The following is a 17003-nucleotide window of genomic DNA, read 5'->3' as shown; positions in this document are numbered from 1 at the left end:
GCGCCACCTACCGGTGGTAGACAGATTTAAGCGTTATGGGCGTTAGAGTGGACGTGGCCAATTTTTTTTTGGATCAATCGATAGGTATTGGACGAGAGCAATACATTTCAGTTTATTCTAGCATAAAAACTGTAGGAGCCACAGTTTTGGGCGGTTTGTGGGCGTTAGAGTGGGCGTGGCACTCTGCTGATACAAACTTGCGCTGCGTAAGAAGCTCAGGAATCTGCACGCCAAATCTCAATAGCCTAGCTCTCATAGTTTCCGAGATCTCAGCGTTCATCCGGACAGACGGACATGGCTAGATCGGCTCGGCTAGTGATCCTGATCAAGAATATATACACTTTATGGGTTCGGAAATGCTGCCTTCTACCTTTTACATACTTTCCGACGAATGTAGTATACAATTTTACTCTACGAGTTAAGATATTACATTAATCTATTTTTGTGTAGAAGTTTCACCTTAATTATTTAAAAAAGTTTTAAGTTATTCAAATTGTATAATCTTGCCGAGAACGATTATATAATATTATATCAAGTGCTTAAACCATCAGATACCCGTTGCTAAGGTCAAAGGGTAAGAGGGAGATGCAGATATGACTAACTAACTAAAGTAGGCCTAGACAAGGACACAAAAACACCCAGCAGTTCTTTAGACTACTTTGTATTGTTATACAAATTTCACAAGCCTTTTTATAATTATATCCAATAATTTCGTAGGTTTAAATACAATGGTATTGCCGCTAATGATAGGCAATTTCCATCAAAAGCTGAGGATGTAACAATTATTTTGTCAACAAATCGTTTTTACATCGGCAATCAGGGTAATTAGTCCAGGATTTGTAAAGTAGCGTTGGCAAAACAAATAATTAATTAATCAAAACCGTAATTATAATGTTTCAAAGGTCTATATAACATGTGTAGCCAGCGAATCCTTTGACACTCTAAAAAGTGGGGTCATGGCTAGACATTTTCAACTGCAGGAAAACTGCCTGCGGGCAATGGGGCATAGTGATAACGTAGACAGTACCAAAAACCGAGCATTCAGCTTGAAGCATATTAGCTCACTGCTTTTTGTTATATCGGCGCAGTATCCATTGATATCTTATGTCGTTTACAACCGTAATGACATGGAAAAAGTCACAGCATGTCTGAGTGTAGTGCTTACCAATATGCTTACAGTTATTAAAATTACTACGTTTCTGGTAAACAGGCTGGAGTTTTGGAAAATGATTCGTCTCTTCAGGAAAATGCACGAGCAGTGTAAATAAACTCGTTATAATTAACGTATAATTTTTGTAACCAAACGTAAAATTTTAACAGCAAATCAAAGTAAGGGATCGCACTACGTAGACGAAGCTAATAAACTAGCATCCTTTCTAGGAAGGGCATATTGCCTGTCCTGCGGCCTAACAGGCCTTTATTTTATGCTGGGACCCATTGTAAAAATCGTCGGTAACAGTTGGCGAAACACAACTTATGCCAGGGAGCTGCCTATGCCAATGAAGTAAAATTGAATTAAGATTCCTTCAAAATTGTTGGTGATTCTCTTCTTCTAGGTTCCCCTTTAACGATCTGGAAAGTCCTGGATACGAAGTTTGTTTTTTATATACTGTTCTGGTTACTATCGTCGTTGTCGCCTATGCCTCGGCCGTTGACGGTTTATTTATTTCATTCGCCATTAATCTGCGAGCTCATTTTCAGACTTTGCATTGGAAAATCGCAAGCGAAGAGTTTGGGCTATCCGAAAATGAGTCCCACTCGAGACTGAAATCAATTGTAGACTATCATGTACTACTGCTTTCTTTGTCCAGAAAATTACGATCGATATACACACCAACCGTATTCGGACAGTTTGTCATAACATCGTTGCAGGTTGGCGTTATAATATATCAACTAGTGACGGTATGTAAAAAGATTACTTAGAATACGATCCCTTAAGAAAGGGTGTACTATCTTATTAAGAAAATGGACTCCGTTATGGACCTTTTGTTGTATGCGTCGTTTTTCGGCTCTATTATGCTGCAATTATTTATTTATTGCTATGGCGGCGAAATCATCAAAGCTGAGGTGAGATTAGGAAAAAATGTTTTATTTAATGTTTGCCTGCCCTAACTGTTTTTTAGAGCCTGCAGACTGATATTGCTGTCCGGCTCTCCCCTTGGTACTTAGCTTCTCCGAATACTCGAAGATCCTTGTCGTTGATCATTCTACAGTCCCAAAGGGAAGTGCTAATTAGGGCTGGCTTCTTTGTTGCATCTCTGGCGAATTTTGTTGGGGTAACACCATTACATTTTACATAAATATTGTTGTTACCGTGTCCATTTTTTTTGCAGATTTGCCGAACAGCTTTATCGTTGATTACGTTAATAAAATCAATTGAGTAATTCTTAAAGTATGTTTAAAAAAACTTAAATTTAATTACAATGGTCCTTAGTGGCGTATCCAGAATATTTTTTGTTGCATACGTTCTGAATATCACATTTCCTTTCACTTTAATGGATGGGATTTATCCCCTAATTGGTAATCCCATTTATAAACAGAGAAAACTATCTAAGAACATTGTTCTTGAATTGAGAACATTGTTCTTGAATTGAGAACATTCGTTCTTGAATTGAGAACATTGTTCTTGAATTGAGAACATGTTTCTTAAAAACCGTGTAAATTGAGTTTATTTAACAACTTTTTGATAAGTATACACTAAGAACTGAACTAATAGTTTATTTGTACATACTATGTACTTAAATACCGCCAATTAAACTTGATTCGAGCAAAATAAAAACATTTTCAACTTAAAAATGTCGTTATATTTTTAAGAACATTTTCAATTCAGATGAGAACGTCAGAATTTTCTCTGTGTACATGTGACGTCCGAAAGAGTTTAACTTTGTGGGCGTGGTACATCGGGGTAACAAACTTGCGCTACGCAAAATAGAAAAAATTTAAAATTAGATAAAAGGCTTCGACCGTACCAGCGAAATTTTTTTATCATTATCGTTGTATCTATTTTTAAGTTAACATTGTTAAATAACGCTGCTTTGATTAGCTAAGAAAACAAGAATTCCCGCTACCAGCTGTTTTTAAACTTTCCCGCAATCACACTTAAAACAAGAAGTCTAGTGAAGTCTAGTGTCTCGACTATCAGATACCCGATACTCAGGTAACATGATAATTCGCAAAAAATGTTATTAGGCACACGGGTTTTGCTATACGAGAGTTAGTCGTAGACTAATGGGAAAACAGAAAGATTTACAGCGCTGTAAAGTTTTTGCCCGTCGATTTAACGTGAACTGATTTTCGGTCCTTTTACTGCCTTATAATGCCTTGCAGAACTGGCTAAAGGAGCTTCCGCATGCGCATGTGAATGGCTCCTACAGTTTTGATGCTAGAATAAAAATTTTAGCTGGAATGTATTGTTCTCATCAATTAATTGCTATCGATTGACCAAACAAAAGATGGCCACGCCCACTCTAACGCCCATAACGCTTTAATCTGTCTACCGCCGGTAGCTGGCGCATTTCAGGAATCTGCACGCCAAATCTCAATAGCTCTCATAGTTTCCGAGATCTCAGCGTTCATCCGGACAGATGGACAGATGGACAGACGGACATGGCTAGATCGACTCGGCTAGTGATCCTGATCAAGAATATATATACTTTATGGGTTCAAAAACGCTTCCTTCTGCCTGTTACATACTTTCCGACGAATCTAGTATACCCTTTTACTCTACGAGTAACGGGTACAAACAGGGAAGAACGCTAGAGTCGAGTGCCTCGACTATCAGATACCCGTTACTCAGCTAAAGGCACCAAAAGATTTTAAAGATATACAAGCAGCAAAGCGAGATTGTGATGCCTACCCGCGATCTCAATATATGGTTATGTGGGCGGCACACAGATTCATGTGTTATGGACGGTAGAGTGGGCTTGAAAGCCTTTTTTTAGGTCAATCGATAGGTATTGACGAAACAAATACATTTCAGCTTAAACAAGGAAGAACGCTATAGTCGAGTACCTCGACTATGAGATACCCGTTACTCAGCTAAAGGGACCAAAGGAAAATGGAGATATGCAAGCAGCAAAGCGAGATTGAAATGCGCCACCTACCGGCGGTAGACAGATTTAAGCGTTGTGGGCGTTAGAGTGGGCGTAGCAAAGTTTTTTTTTGAATCAATCGATAGGTATTGACAAGACCAATACATTTCAGTTAAAATTTTTTATCTAGCATGGAAATTGTGGGCGCCACAGGCTTGGGCGGTTTGTGGGCGTTAGAGTGGGCGTGGCATATTCGCGTGACAAATTTGCGCTGCGCTCAAGCCTACGGAATCTAAATCTGAAATCCCATTTACTTATCTTTGATATTTTCCGAGATATCCGCGTTCATATTTACGATTTTTTGAAGTTTGTGGGCGGTTTGTGGGCGTAAAAGTGGGCGTGGCAAACTTTTTTTGGGTCAATCGATAGGTATTGATGAGAATAATACATTTCAGTTAAAATTTTTATTCTAGCATGAAAACTGCAGGAGCCACAGTTTTGGGCGGTTTGTGGGCGTTAGAGTGGGCGTGGCACTCTGCTGAAACAAACTTGCGCTGCGTAAGAAGCTCAGGAATCTGCACGCCTAATCTCAATAGCCTAGCTCTTGTAGTTTCCAAGATCTCAGCGTTCATCCGGACGGACAGACAGACGGACAGACGGACAGACGGACAGACGGACAGACGGACATGGCTAGATCGACTCGGCTAGTGATCCTGATCAAGAATATATATACTTTATGGGGTCGGAAACGCTTCCTTCTGCCTGTTACATACTTTCCGACGAATCTAGTATACCCTTTTACTCTACGAGTAACGGGTATAAAAATTCTAATGATTTCTTGTCAATGCTTAGAAATTTTTATTCCAGTCAAATTTTTTTCTTTTTATACCCTTGCAGAGGGTATATTGATTTCAGTCAGAAGTTTGCAACGCATTGAAGGAGACGTTTCCGACCCCATAAAGTATATATATTCTTGATCAGCATGACTAGACGAGTCGATCTAGCCATGTCCGTCTGTCCGTCTGTCCGTCCGTTTCTACGCAAACTAGACCCTCAGTTTTAAAGCTATCAGAACGAAACTTTCCCAAAAGTCTTATATCTTTTGCAGGTAGTATATACGTCGGAACCAGCCGGATCGGACAACTATATCTTATAGCTCCCATAGGAATAATCGGAAAAAAAATTTAAAAAAATATATCTTTGGTGTTTTTTGGCATATAACCTCCCAAACTTGGAAATAACATTTTTAAATTAGTTTTGAATTTTGAATTAAATTTTATCGAAATCGGACTACTATATCATATAGCTGCCATAGGAACGATCCGAAAATTGGTGGAAAAATATTATGAAACAAATTATAGCTTTGGTGTTTTTCAACATATAACCTCCAACGCATGGAAATAACATTTTTTTATTAGTTCTGAGTTTCGAATTTAGTTTTATCAAAATCGGACGACTATATCGTATAGCTGCCATAGGAACGTTTGAAAAATTTGTAGGAAAATAATATGAAACAAGTTATAGCTTCGGTGTTTTTTAACATATAACCTCCTACGCTTGGAAATAACATTTTTTAATTAGTTCTGAGCTTCGAATTTAATTTTATCAAAATCGGACGACTATATCATATAGCTGCCATAGGAACGATCGGAAAATTGGTAGGAAAATAATATGAAACAAATTATAGCTTCGGTGTTTTTGACATACTATCTTATACTATTGGGAATATCATTTTTTGTGTTTTTAAATTTAATAATTATAGCTTCCTTTCTTGTTTTTTTTTTACTTTTGTGTTATGTACGCAGAGTGATAATCAATAGTCCCCAGTGGTCGACCTTATTCCCAATACTCGAGTTCATTTCTTATCTTAGAATGCAAATGTGACAAGTACACGTGTATAGACAATGAAAGGCCTATCATTAATCTCTGACAACAACAAATTATATTATAAGACTAAACGATCAGTGACCACAAAGCTGAAACATTTCGAAGCTTTATAGAGTTCCTATAAATATGCAGCTTGCCAATGCTAGCTACGAAGCAATTGTCAGTCATATGTCGGAGCTGCATTAATAAAAATGCCAAACAGTAAGTTGTACCGGGAACAGGGGTCTTAACGTTTTATAGACCCATTATTGCATCTTCGCAGAGCTTACAATCGCCCTTCTGCAACTTTCTGTGGGCAGGGAAGTTGCTTTAAACGTGCGCCGGGCAGCTGACAGCGTCAGGAAGCTGAAGGTGGATAACCCGCGGCTGCAGCTGGCCATTCTGCCGGAGAGCTTCAATGCGCCCTACGGGCAGGAGTACTTCCCTAAAGTTGCTGAGGAGGTGCCAAAAGGCCCGACCTGTCAGTCGCTGTCGCAGCTCGCCAGCGAGCTGAGCATCTATATAATCGGCGGCAGTATCGTCGAGCGCGAGGGCGACAAGCTGTACAACACATGCACCGTGTGGGCGCCCGATGGAACCCTCATAGGCAGGCATCGCAAGGTATGCTGTAAAATAATATGGAACAGTCACAGAATGACCTGGCATTAACAGATCCACCTTTTCACCATGAGCATTGAACCCGCCAATTTTGGAGGCGTGGAGTTCGACGAAGCTGCTATCCTGTCGGCGGGATCAGAGCCAACCGTGGTACAGATTGGGCAGCAGAAGATTGGCATTGGTATCTGTCACGACAAGCGCTTTGAGGAGCTGGCGAGGATATACCGCAACATGGGTGAGCTAATACGCCGACTGTTGTTACCTGGTTTCCAATAAATATTTCTCCTAGGTTGCACCATGCTGGTCTACCCGTCCGCATTCTGCATCTGCCAGGGACCAATGCATTGGGAGCTCCTACAACGAGCCAGGGCGACCGACAACCAGCTTTTCGTGGTAACTTGCTCGCCTGCCCGCGACAACATGTCGGGCTATGTGGCCTACGGGCACTCGATGGTCGTGAACCCTTGGGCCCAAGTACAACGCGAGGCTGGCGAGGGCTGTGAGTTCATTGTGGAGGAGATCGGTGAGTGCTCTACCATAATCAGGGATCTTTGCAGGTCTGACTGCTCTCGCTTCCGCTCCCTCTCCCGTAGATTTTGACATGGTCGACCAAGTGCGTCGTCAAATCCCCATCTTCAAACAGCGGCGCACTGATGTCTACGCTAAGGCCACATTTGATTTGTAATGTTCTCAACAATTCAAAAGCCCAATATATGTAAGGCAAATAAAGCAATCTAGAAGCAGTGGGAGAGAAGTTTTCTGATAGGGCTTGACATGCTTATCGCTTCGGAAACATACTTAGACATAAGCAGTCACTTAATTGAAACAAGAGAAAAAGCTGACTTCGGCAAGCCGATGTTTGTTTTCTCTTTCTGCTAAAACCATTTCATGCATTTAACCATATACCAGAAACTGTATAAGCCATATATATACCTATAAAGGTGGCAGATTTGTTTTATCAGTAGTAGTATCAGAGACAGTAAACCACAGTTATTTGTAATTTTTATTTGATACTATGAAAGTATGTTTTGTACTTTTTTAACGAAATTAACCGCAAGTTCTAAAAAGCCAATTATAATGTATTTCAAAAAAGCAACCGCAAATGCTTCGGAACAGGACGAACCAATGTTGACTATTATAACAAATTTCTACGCCTTACCCATGGATTTAGTTTAGTTTCATTTAAGAAGCGGTTTCGTAGAAGAGGATCCAAACAACATTTTAAAATGTGAACATGCGTCCCTAACATCAGCTTATCAAACTAATAGTATGAACATATCGAATATTAAAAAAAAATTAATTTATACTTCTTCTGGAAGTATGTTTGTACTTTTGTAATTCTAATGGTCAAGTATGCCATATTCACTTTTGGTTCCTCTTAATCTTAGAATTCGAGGAAAATTTTTTTTTAAAGAATTCGCTTCTAAACTGACTGACTATTTTGTTCAGAAACAACAAAACTAAGTCTGTATTTTTTTAATTCAAAAATTTATTTTATTTTATCTTATTATATATTATATATTATATATATTTATCTTATTTACTGCATTGTCAACTTTTAAATAAAATGAGAGCACCCATTGCAAGGGTATAATTAAATAGAGCTTCAATAAAAAGAAACGCACCGTGGTTTCGTCACAGCTCAAAAATTAAACAAAATTAATATTTTTTAAATTTGAAACATATATGTAGCTTCCGATGTACTAATCAAAAGTGTTATATACTTAATGCTGTATCTTAATCTAGAGAAATAGCAGCATTGCTGTAACTTAAGTAGGATTTTTACCTTTAGAAAAATTTATATTTTTGTTTGTTGTTCCTAACATTTAAAAATTTGTCATACAAATTATATAAATACCTTTTTAATAAAAATGATCTTGATCTTGATTGATTTAAATGATTTTATTAACTAAAAAAAATGTTCTAGTTTAAGGATAGCAATCTCTTCTTGGCTAAGTTGAAACTAACTTTACAAAATAGGAGTACAAGTTTATGAATGGATTAAAGCAAGCCCCATTTATATTTACTAGATTTGGAGCAACCACTGTGCAATAAAATCCGGCTTCCGTCGAGGGGTCCGTAAGGCCTGAAACAAAAGCTTTGCTCCCAGTGGCTCTGAACAAGCGATTCAGACAAAGCACAACCAGATCTGGTCGATGGCAACCTCAAATATAGCGTTTGGCGCATCGGTAGCCCTATTTCTGTTGTTGTGGGCTGGCGCAGGACATTGTCAGGTTGGCTACGTGCGTCACTTGTCGGAACTGCGGATCAAGGAGCTTAAGGACTTAGCGGTTCGTATGCAAAACTCAATTAACCCCGACAAGTATGCCTGCGAGAGTTACTTTGACTACGTCTGTAGCCGCAATCGTCCGCTCTTCTCGATCATGGGTATGTTAACATGGTGTGTCTTAAGATAGTGCCTAATGCAAATACCCAATCTTAGGACACATGCCGCAGATGAGCGATCTTATGCAGTTGCTGACTGAGCTCCAAAATGACCCAGAGCAGTTTGAGGCAAAGCAAAAGATGATGGACTTTTTTATCTCCTGTAACTCACAGCACGCATTGGAAGACTGCTATCGTGAAACCTTTGAGTACTTCAAGCCGCTTTTCGGGTACATTGTTACAAAAAACCTCCTCAATGGAGGATCCCATGAGTTGGACGACTTTCTGGGCATTTTAGACCGCTTCGTTGCCAGAATGCAAAAAGAAAGAGAGTCAAATCCCGTTCTCGGTAAACTGGCAACGTACAAGCAGAAGTTCAAGACGCCGCGCATCTACTTCCATGCCAGAGACCTAAGCCAGGAATATAGGGACGTGCGCATCTATCGGGAGAGCTACGAGCATAACATCCGCAACCTTGAGCTGCACCGAAAACAGAATTCGACCTACGAGCTGGGGGTTCAGCGAACAATGCTGGATTGGAGCATGTACCTCTTTCAGAGCCGGAACAAGCCCATGTCTTACTACTACTCCACATTCACCGTGCACTTGTACATGATGGTTTTTAACAGCCGGGAGCGTCAGCGCGATTTTACGCGATTTCGCGAAGAAGTAGAGTGTCTGAGGCTGCCGCAATTTGTCAATGTACTGGACGAGGCCAGAATGCTGGCCGTGATCTACTTAAAAAGTTTCCGGGCCGCCTGGATAGACTACAGCGCCTGGACCAACGCGCCACCACAAAACAATGGGATTTACGATCAAGAGAACGGTATCCTTCAGAAATACCACCTTGACAATAAGCGCATCTTTTTTACACTCTATGCCCAGAACTTCTGTGAGTTTGGCAAGGATCTGGCCGAGCACGTCTTCTTTCTGGGCCTCAAGCAGAATAAAGACTTCTTTGACATATACTCATGTGGTTTCCAAACGGAAAACTCTATGACGTGTGTTTAATTGATCGAACTTTGTATTACAATAATCTCTACATATATATGATTTTAAGATATAATATATAAAGTAATTCATAAAAAATTGTATATATACCACGGGACGAAGCGGACAAGGAAAGTGTGCGATGGCGACTACTATTTATCAAGCGAAAACACCTTTTAACGAGGTAAAAGGTCGTGACGATTGCACATTCAACATACAAAACTACTGATATCAAATTTTGTGTCGAACAATTATTATACATTCGCCTAAATAAATACACTTCCGTACATTTTTTCATTCGGCACGATTCGGCAAAATATTCAAGCTTTTTGCCGACACTCGCATTTTCTATTGCAGAGTGCGGAATATGCAAACTTAAGAAATTGATAAACAATAAGTGTAGGGTTTTACCAAAAGTGGTAGAACTAAAGATTCTTAAATTGGCCTGCTTAACACCACTTTAATAATTCGAAGACCTTAAAATAGTGTTTGGATACGCACAAAAAAAGTACAGTGCTCGGGCAGCGTTAGTTGTTCTGAACTGGTAAATTTGTCCATATTTGTAGATTTATAACATTCAAACGTGTCCTATTAAAACAGTGTGTTGTAAGTGAAAAGTTAGAGAATCTCAAGGGCTATACAGTCAACAGTCTAAACTTAAATCGGAATAAACAAAAACTTTTGTATGTTTTCCAACTTTTTCAACTTTGACGAATTTTAGCTTCTAAACTAATGAATGGATCTCTATGATGTGTATAAGAAAGTTAAAAGGGCATTCTATTACCTGTAAAATGAGTCTTTGGTGACCGAATTCGGTTTATCAGAACTCGAGTTAGAAAATAAAAAAGTGCGAAAAACGTTTTTTACACTTTAAAAAAATTGGTACCATAGAAAAAATTTTAAGCGCCCTTTTCTTAATCAGGGAGATGTACCTTACCGGAAAACAACGGTTTCCTTGAAGGCGTATTTTATCAATTTTTTTTTTAAACTGGTGTCATCAGCTATATAAATAAGAACATTTGTGCTCACACGGTTTTCAAGAACGAATGTTCTCAATTCAAGCACATTGTTCTTGATTTTTCCTCTCTGTGTACATTTATTTTCAAGTTGGTTAGCTGAGTATCGGGTGTCTGATAGTCGAGACATCCGGCGTTTTCTCTTGGTTTTAATGGCGATTGCTTAAAACCTTCGTTAGAGCTTCCATTTTATTTTCACCATCACCACTGAAACTTCTTTTGTGTAAGTTGTTACTGCATTGCCGCCCTTGTCATCGCGTCTGCGGTCGCGGCAGACTTTTCCAGCCTAAACTTTTGCACCTTGTCAAAGTAATCCTTTACCTCCTGCCTGCGATAAAGTTTTGCCAAGTCGGTGCAGGATTTGCCCACGGCATCCAAAGCCGCCAGGTCTGCGCCGTGTGTAACAAGAACTTTGATGAGCTCCATGCTAGCGTCCATGACCACTGCAACCGTAAATCCCGTTAATGCCCTACTTGAGCAGTTTCCCTCTCAGCTTTTTGAAGTCTTACCTGCTCGCATAAGAAGGGTCCAGCCACAGATGTCCCTGGCCTCCGCGTTCGCCCCCGCCTCGAGGGCAAATTCAAGCATTTCCAACTGATTGGCATCGACGGCGCAGTGAGCAGGGGTCATGCCATTGCTGTCCCTCGCCTCCAGGTGCGCCTTCTTGTTCAGCAAAATGCGCGCGGATGGCAAGTGACCGTGATAGAAAGCCAGCTGTAAGAGTATCAATTACTACCCTAACTGTTTGCGATTAAAGCTTCGAGCGTTTACCAACATGAAGCGGTGTTCGGCCAGTTCCTGGATATCCTAGATGAACGCTGCAGCCGGCCGATAGCAGCACGTCAATAATGCACATCTCTCCCTGAATAATTGCATTGGCAAGGGGCAGCAATCCGTTCGGAGCGGGGTATTCTATTAGGCTCGGACGTCGCCGTAGCATACGTTTAACCAGAAATTGCTGGCCTTTTCTGATGGCTCGGTTTAAGCAATTGGTTGATGGCAGTGCTGCCGCCGTGCACGCCTAAAATTTTAGATAATACAATTATTACTGACATAAGTATGAGGAATAATGTATATAATTACAATTATATCTGGCGAGATGGCCAAGGCCACATAGCGGCTTCCGTCTTCCGAAACTTTCAAGGCTTTAATGCGCAGTCGATATCCGAAGTTTTCTTCCATATTAGTAACCTCTACGGGAGAGCGGGTACTCCACTCAACCTGAAGCCAGCCAAGGCGTTTGTGAAACTTCTCTACGCTGTAGACCGATGCATCTATTAATAACGGCCAATCAAGTTCCACACTGTTCACTTTGGCATTAAAAATTCTCGACTCAAAATTAGGCCAAGGAAGTTCAGGTTCCCCTTGAGCCGATTTATTGGCAAGCCTTTCACCACTTTGTTTGTGATTGCTGTCGGACATGGTGACAGTCAGACAACCCTATAGGTATTGGCCATATTCTAACCATTTTTCTCCAAACATAAGCATGGCCGCCATGGTTACCGATGTTAATTGGATAAGCGATAACCCGCAACAACATTGTAACAAGTCCTCTGTTTTGTTCTATCCAGAGAAAAACAAGAGAGAGCGCTATAGTATTTGCCATCGACTATCAAACACCCGTTACTCAACTAAGGGAGTGCAACGGAGGTGGAGATATTTAAGCAGCAAAGCGATTGTAACCAAGATTGCACATGTATTTGCCTATAACTTTTAAATGAATGGCCAGATATAAACAATTTTTGGCATGAAATAATAAAAACAAACTCGAATTGACATTTTTACAAAATATTAAAAAATGTGAGTACTAGACGGGTTTATCGTTATGGGCGTTGGAGTGGGAGTAGCGCAGTGCTGAAATAAACTTGCGCTGTGCAAGAAGCTAAAGAATCTCGATGCCAAGTTTCAACTTTCTAGCTTTTATAGTTTCAATGGGGAGAAAAGACAGAAGGACATGTCTAGATCGACTTCGCTAGTGATGCTGAAGAATATATATACTTTTTGGGGTCGGAAACGCTTCCTTCTGCTTGTTACATATTTTCCGACGAATCAGTTTACCTTTTTACTTTATATATGGACAGATGCACGTGCTTTTCATTGTCGTAAGAACGTGCGTGTGAGAAGCTAAAAAATGCATAAGTGAAATTTATATGTATATCGAGAGTTTATTTAATTTCACTTTTCACTTCACATTTTTTTGCTCTCAGTCTGCAGTTGATCTGGATGCTTTGGCTGCTGCATACGATAGGTGTGTCTTGAACAATAGCCTGTGGTCGATCTCCAAGGTACTTGATTGAGGCATTTGTTTCTACTGGAGTTGATCCGACTCGTATTGTTGCCTTCTCCACAGTCTTCCTGCTGCTTATGAGCACTGCCTCCTCAGTGCATCCTTCGGGTAGTACCTGCCTTAGGATCCCGTCGTACATGACGTTCCATAGTATCGGGCCAAGGACTGAGCCTTGAGGTACTCCTCCTGTCACCTGTTACTCATGCTCTCCGACGTCAGAGGAGTATGTGAGCACTCTGTCCTTGAAGTAGTCCGCTACGAGGTCGATCAGGTAGTCCGAGATTCCCATGCGATAAATAAAGTGCTTGCAGGACAAGGTTCCAGTTCGCAGAGTTAAAGGCATTCTTGACGTCCAGGGTGCAGACGAGGCAGTACTCTTTTAAGCCACCTTGCCACCTTTCTCCTTCGATGGCGTTAGGAGCCAATTGGGTGACCGCTTGGATCGCGTCAATGGTGCTTCTTTTTCTCCGGAAGCCAAACTGGTGGTCCGATAACGCTCTAAATTGGTCGAGTTCTTTTTCGAGGTGGGTACAGATTATGCGCTCGAATATCTTCCCCGTTGTATTTAGCATAAATAGGGGTCTGTATGAGGATGCGTCGTCGTTCAACTTGCCCGGTTTAGGGATAGGCACCAACCTTTACGCTTCCAACCTATGGGGAAGGTTCGTTGGGTGAGACACGTGTTGTACATCTCCGTTTGCCACCAATGTGTGCAGTGCAGCATTGAGAATGCCATCGGGGCCAGGGGATTTTTTGATTATGGTTTTCCTTAGCGCAGCCAGGAATTCGGCTTCGCTGGTAAAAACAGTATCGCCTTCCCCGGTAGCTTGCCAAGTAAGGGGCGGCTGGGCGGGGAACATGGTGGACACTATTTGGCCAAGCTGTAAGAGGTCGGTAGGGGTCGGCTGTCTGTTGAGCTTACCCATGGCCATCCTGTATGCTGACCCGAATGGTTCTGCATCCGCCGCTTCGCACAGCTGTCCTGCGTATGCCTCGGTAGGCTCGGTTTTGACCAGCTTGAGAAGGTCTGCGTACGATCCTTCGCTGCATTTGATGAGGATAGCGTCAGAGCGCTAATTCCTGAGCTTCGCTGTGCGGCTCAAGTGATCTTCGCTTTCCCCAATACTCGCTGCAGTCTCGTGGGACTTCTTGGTTTTGCGTCTCACCTGCTGCCAGGACAGGTTTCTCGGCGGGACCCTGCCTGGGTTCCCCGCGCCAGTATGCGTTCTCTCTATGCCCTCTTGCCTTGCGTTGGTGTTGTCTGCTGGGTTGCGCTGGCGGTCGGACCCCTGGCCCGGGATTCGTCCAGCATTGCACTGATCTCGCTTTGCAGCTTCTTTATTGCATGCATTGAGTCGATCGTGGCCTGTGTGACATGGCGGACGACCTTCTTGTTGTTGCTCCTTGTGTCTGTGAATTTCACGATCATTTCGTCGAGCATCTTGCCCAGCTCATCGGTAAGAGCTGCGGCGTTTTTCTGCACCCGCTGATTCTTTTGGGCACCATCGATCGCCTCTTCAGGGGTGGTTGGTTCCCGACTTCTCTTCGGGGTGGTTTGCTCATCCTCTTTACTGCCGAAGTTGAACATTGGTCCGGTCACTTTGGGAGGCGCTGACACTGGGTGGGCATCGGGAGTCTGCTCCATCCGCGTTGGCGACCGCTGCACCTTCTGTTTCATCATCTGAAACTTCTTAAGCAGCCCTTCTTCTGCCCTGGCAACTGCGAGAGCCTGGGTCGCGGTGGGGTTGGAAATTGGCCGGTAACTTGGCTTTTTGCTCATCTACCTCTGTAGGCAGTGGCGAAGGTGGTTAGGTTGGACTTAAGGATTTAAGATTTGTCTTTTTTATTTTTTTAATTTCCCGGGCAACTGACTTCGTAGAAGCTTCCGCTTAGCCGCTGTAGAGCTCAGCGGGGAAAGCTCGCTGTTAAGCTCGCTGTTAAAATCGACGCTGTCCAGCACTGCGATCAGCTGATCGATGTTGTTTGCTTGTGCCGGAAGACCGCGCGTGTGCGGCTTGTGGATGCTGTGAGCAGCAGCAGCTCCAGCGCTCTGGGGTGGAGCTTTGCTGTGTGGGTGCGGGAGAGTGAGGATCCCCCCTTCTGTCAACCAAGCTTGGCCACCCTTTGCAAGCGTAGCAGTGTGGTTTGTCGGCTAGGTAGAACCTTCCTGTCGCGTCTGTGGTACGTACCTGCAACCTGAGGTGTCCCGCACTAATCAAACGCACTTTTAGGTTTTCCCAGTCGTAAATGACAGCATTCCAGCATGCGTTCTTTCATTATGAAATGGCATCAAAAAGGTGTTCCGGAAGTGATGAGTCTGTCCATTCTTTTTACACGGGTGCGGGACAAAAAAGAATGCACCCGTTGCATGCTTCTGGGAGCATATATCTGGAATGCACCTGGAAGTAACAAACTAAACACATTCTGGGTGTACTCTTTTTTAATGCACCTGGAAGTAACATACTAAACACCTTCTGGGTGTATTCTTTTTTAATGCACCTGGAAGCAACATACTGAACACATTCTGGGTGTATTCTTTTTTAATGCACCTGGAAGCAACATACTAAACACATTCTGGGTGTACTCTTTTTTAATGCACCCAGAAGCATTCAAAAATCAAATATCTGGAAGTTTTCCCCAGGAATACATACATAAGACTGGATTTCAATTTCATATTTTTATTTATTTATTTTTATTCAGAGTCAGAATCGTACGGTTCGGCTCCTGGCTCCGGGTGGGCCTTCTTTAATGCGCTTTTCCCCTTATATATTTTATTTTTTTGGCGCATAAAGGTCAACCGGACGTCTTTTATATATTCCAATAAGGAATATCCTTCCCGTTTTTGTAATTCTGCAAAGATAAAAACACATTTAAAATTATTAGCTTTGGTTAATATTTATAATATAATATATTATTTCTAATATTGGCTACTGTTTATTACAAAGTAAACGTCACCAAGTTTTTAATCATAAAAATGGACGTACCTTGCAGGACTGAATTTAAGTTGTGGAAATTGGCGAGTCCATATTTATGTTTGGACCCACTGTAGTTTAGTTGTAAAATCACATCCGGGCTTAAAATTTGGTCCAAGTTTTTAATTAAGTTGTTACCCAAAATGGATTTAAGGAGCGGTACCTGAAATAAAAATATAAGAATTACTAGAAAATATGAATAACAACTTTCATTAAGATTCGGAAATAATACAAAATTATATATTTCTTAAATCCAAAGTATACAACGCAATGTAGGAGAAGATTCCAGCCCCATAAAATTATCTTCTCCTACATTGCGTTGTATACTAATTTGATGTATGTACATATGTGTGTACATATTTATGTACATTGTAAATTGCAGCTTGCACATGTTTATGTACATATGCTAATTTGATATATGATGTCTGCACATATGTACATATGTACATTGTAAATTGCAGCTTGCACGTGTTTATGTATGTTAATTGTATTTCCGCACAACTTATTTATTATTTATTGAAAATAATTTGGTATTTATTGCATTTATGCTTAATATTGTTTTAACTTCGCACTTATATATATGTATATGTATTTATGTAATTGCATTCTAAATACATAAGTATGTGCAATCACATTTAAGTTTTTAGTAAATTTGTTTAATTTCTCACTTCACTAACTACACTTTACTTACCTGGGAAAAGAATAATTTAAGGTTGGTTGGTAAAAAATTTGGTAATTTTGTAATAACACTTGTGGCTGAACTTTTCTCTTTCAAATGAAATCTGCAAGAGGCGAGAAAAACCGCGCGCTTCCTTGCATGTTCCCTTTTGTCTTTTTC

The 17003-nt window shown here is 41.1% G+C and overlaps 4 protein-coding genes across 4 annotated transcripts; 3 read left to right on the top strand and 1 right to left on the bottom strand.

The window, feature by feature from the left end:
- Positions 1 to 956: 956 nt before the first annotated feature.
- Positions 957 to 2384, top strand: LOC119560640 (odorant receptor 82a). Its single transcript, XM_037874192.1, is given in 6 exon segments — positions 957 to 1272; positions 1321 to 1504; positions 1557 to 1902; positions 1963 to 2067; positions 2124 to 2276; positions 2334 to 2384. Coding segments are annotated over 6 exon segments (1155 nt in total).
- Positions 2385 to 5970: 3586 nt separating this feature from the next.
- Positions 5971 to 7261, top strand: LOC119560936 (omega-amidase NIT2-like). The gene is made up of 5 exons (XM_037874672.1): positions 5971 to 6119; positions 6181 to 6518; positions 6570 to 6750; positions 6805 to 7038; positions 7109 to 7261. The coding sequence occupies exons 1-5, from the start codon at positions 6110 to 6112 to the stop codon at positions 7198 to 7200; spliced, it is 855 nt and encodes a 284-aa protein (XP_037730600.1). The 5' UTR covers positions 5971 to 6109; the 3' UTR covers positions 7201 to 7261.
- A 1359-nt stretch (positions 7262 to 8620) lies between these two features.
- LOC119560935 lies at positions 8621 to 10179 on the top strand. The gene is made up of 2 exons (XM_037874671.1): positions 8621 to 8903; positions 8959 to 10179. The coding sequence occupies exons 1-2, from the start codon at positions 8672 to 8674 to the stop codon at positions 9909 to 9911; spliced, it is 1185 nt and encodes a 394-aa protein (XP_037730599.1). The 5' UTR covers positions 8621 to 8671; the 3' UTR covers positions 9912 to 10179.
- A 958-nt stretch (positions 10180 to 11137) lies between these two features.
- On the bottom strand, positions 11138 to 12430 carry LOC119560715 (ankyrin repeat and protein kinase domain-containing protein 1). The gene is made up of 4 exons (XM_037874326.1): positions 11990 to 12430; positions 11682 to 11927; positions 11416 to 11620; positions 11138 to 11349 (listed from the first exon to the last, which is right to left on the bottom strand). The coding sequence occupies exons 1-4, from the start codon at positions 12326 to 12328 to the stop codon at positions 11138 to 11140; spliced, it is 1002 nt and encodes a 333-aa protein (XP_037730254.1). The 5' UTR covers positions 12329 to 12430.
- Positions 12431 to 17003: the final 4573 nt, after the last annotated feature.

The sequence above is a fragment of the Drosophila subpulchrella genome, unplaced genomic scaffold, assembly GCF_014743375.2.
Source record: "Drosophila subpulchrella strain 33 F10 #4 breed RU33 unplaced genomic scaffold, RU_Dsub_v1.1 Primary Assembly Seq354, whole genome shotgun sequence".
Classification (NCBI taxonomy): Eukaryota; Metazoa; Arthropoda; class Insecta; order Diptera; family Drosophilidae; genus Drosophila; species Drosophila subpulchrella.
This window is presented reverse-complemented; position numbering and strand designations above follow the sequence as displayed.

Coding starts and splice junctions, on each gene's coding strand:
- LOC119560935 (XM_037874671.1), top strand. CDS start 8,672: ATGGCAACCTCAAATATAGCGTTTGGCGCATCGGTAGCCCTATTTCTG. Junction 8,904..8,958: donor TCCGCTCTTCTCGATCATGG/GTATGTTAACAT, acceptor ACCCAATCTTAG/GACACATGCCGCAGATGAGC.
- LOC119560715 (XM_037874326.1), bottom strand. CDS start 12,328: ATGTCCGACAGCAATCACAAACAAAGTGGTGAAAGGCTTGCCAATAAA. Junction 11,928..11,989: donor CCATCTCGCCAGATATAATT/GTAATTATATAC, acceptor CTAAAATTTTAG/GCGTGCACGGCGGCAGCACT. Junction 11,621..11,681: donor CTGGCCGAACACCGCTTCAT/GTTGGTAAACGC, acceptor ATACTCTTACAG/CTGGCTTTCTATCACGGTCA.
- LOC119560936 (XM_037874672.1), top strand. Junction 6,751..6,804: donor GAGGATATACCGCAACATGG/GTGAGCTAATAC, acceptor TATTTCTCCTAG/GTTGCACCATGCTGGTCTAC. Junction 7,039..7,108: donor GTTCATTGTGGAGGAGATCG/GTGAGTGCTCTA, acceptor CCTCTCCCGTAG/ATTTTGACATGGTCGACCAA.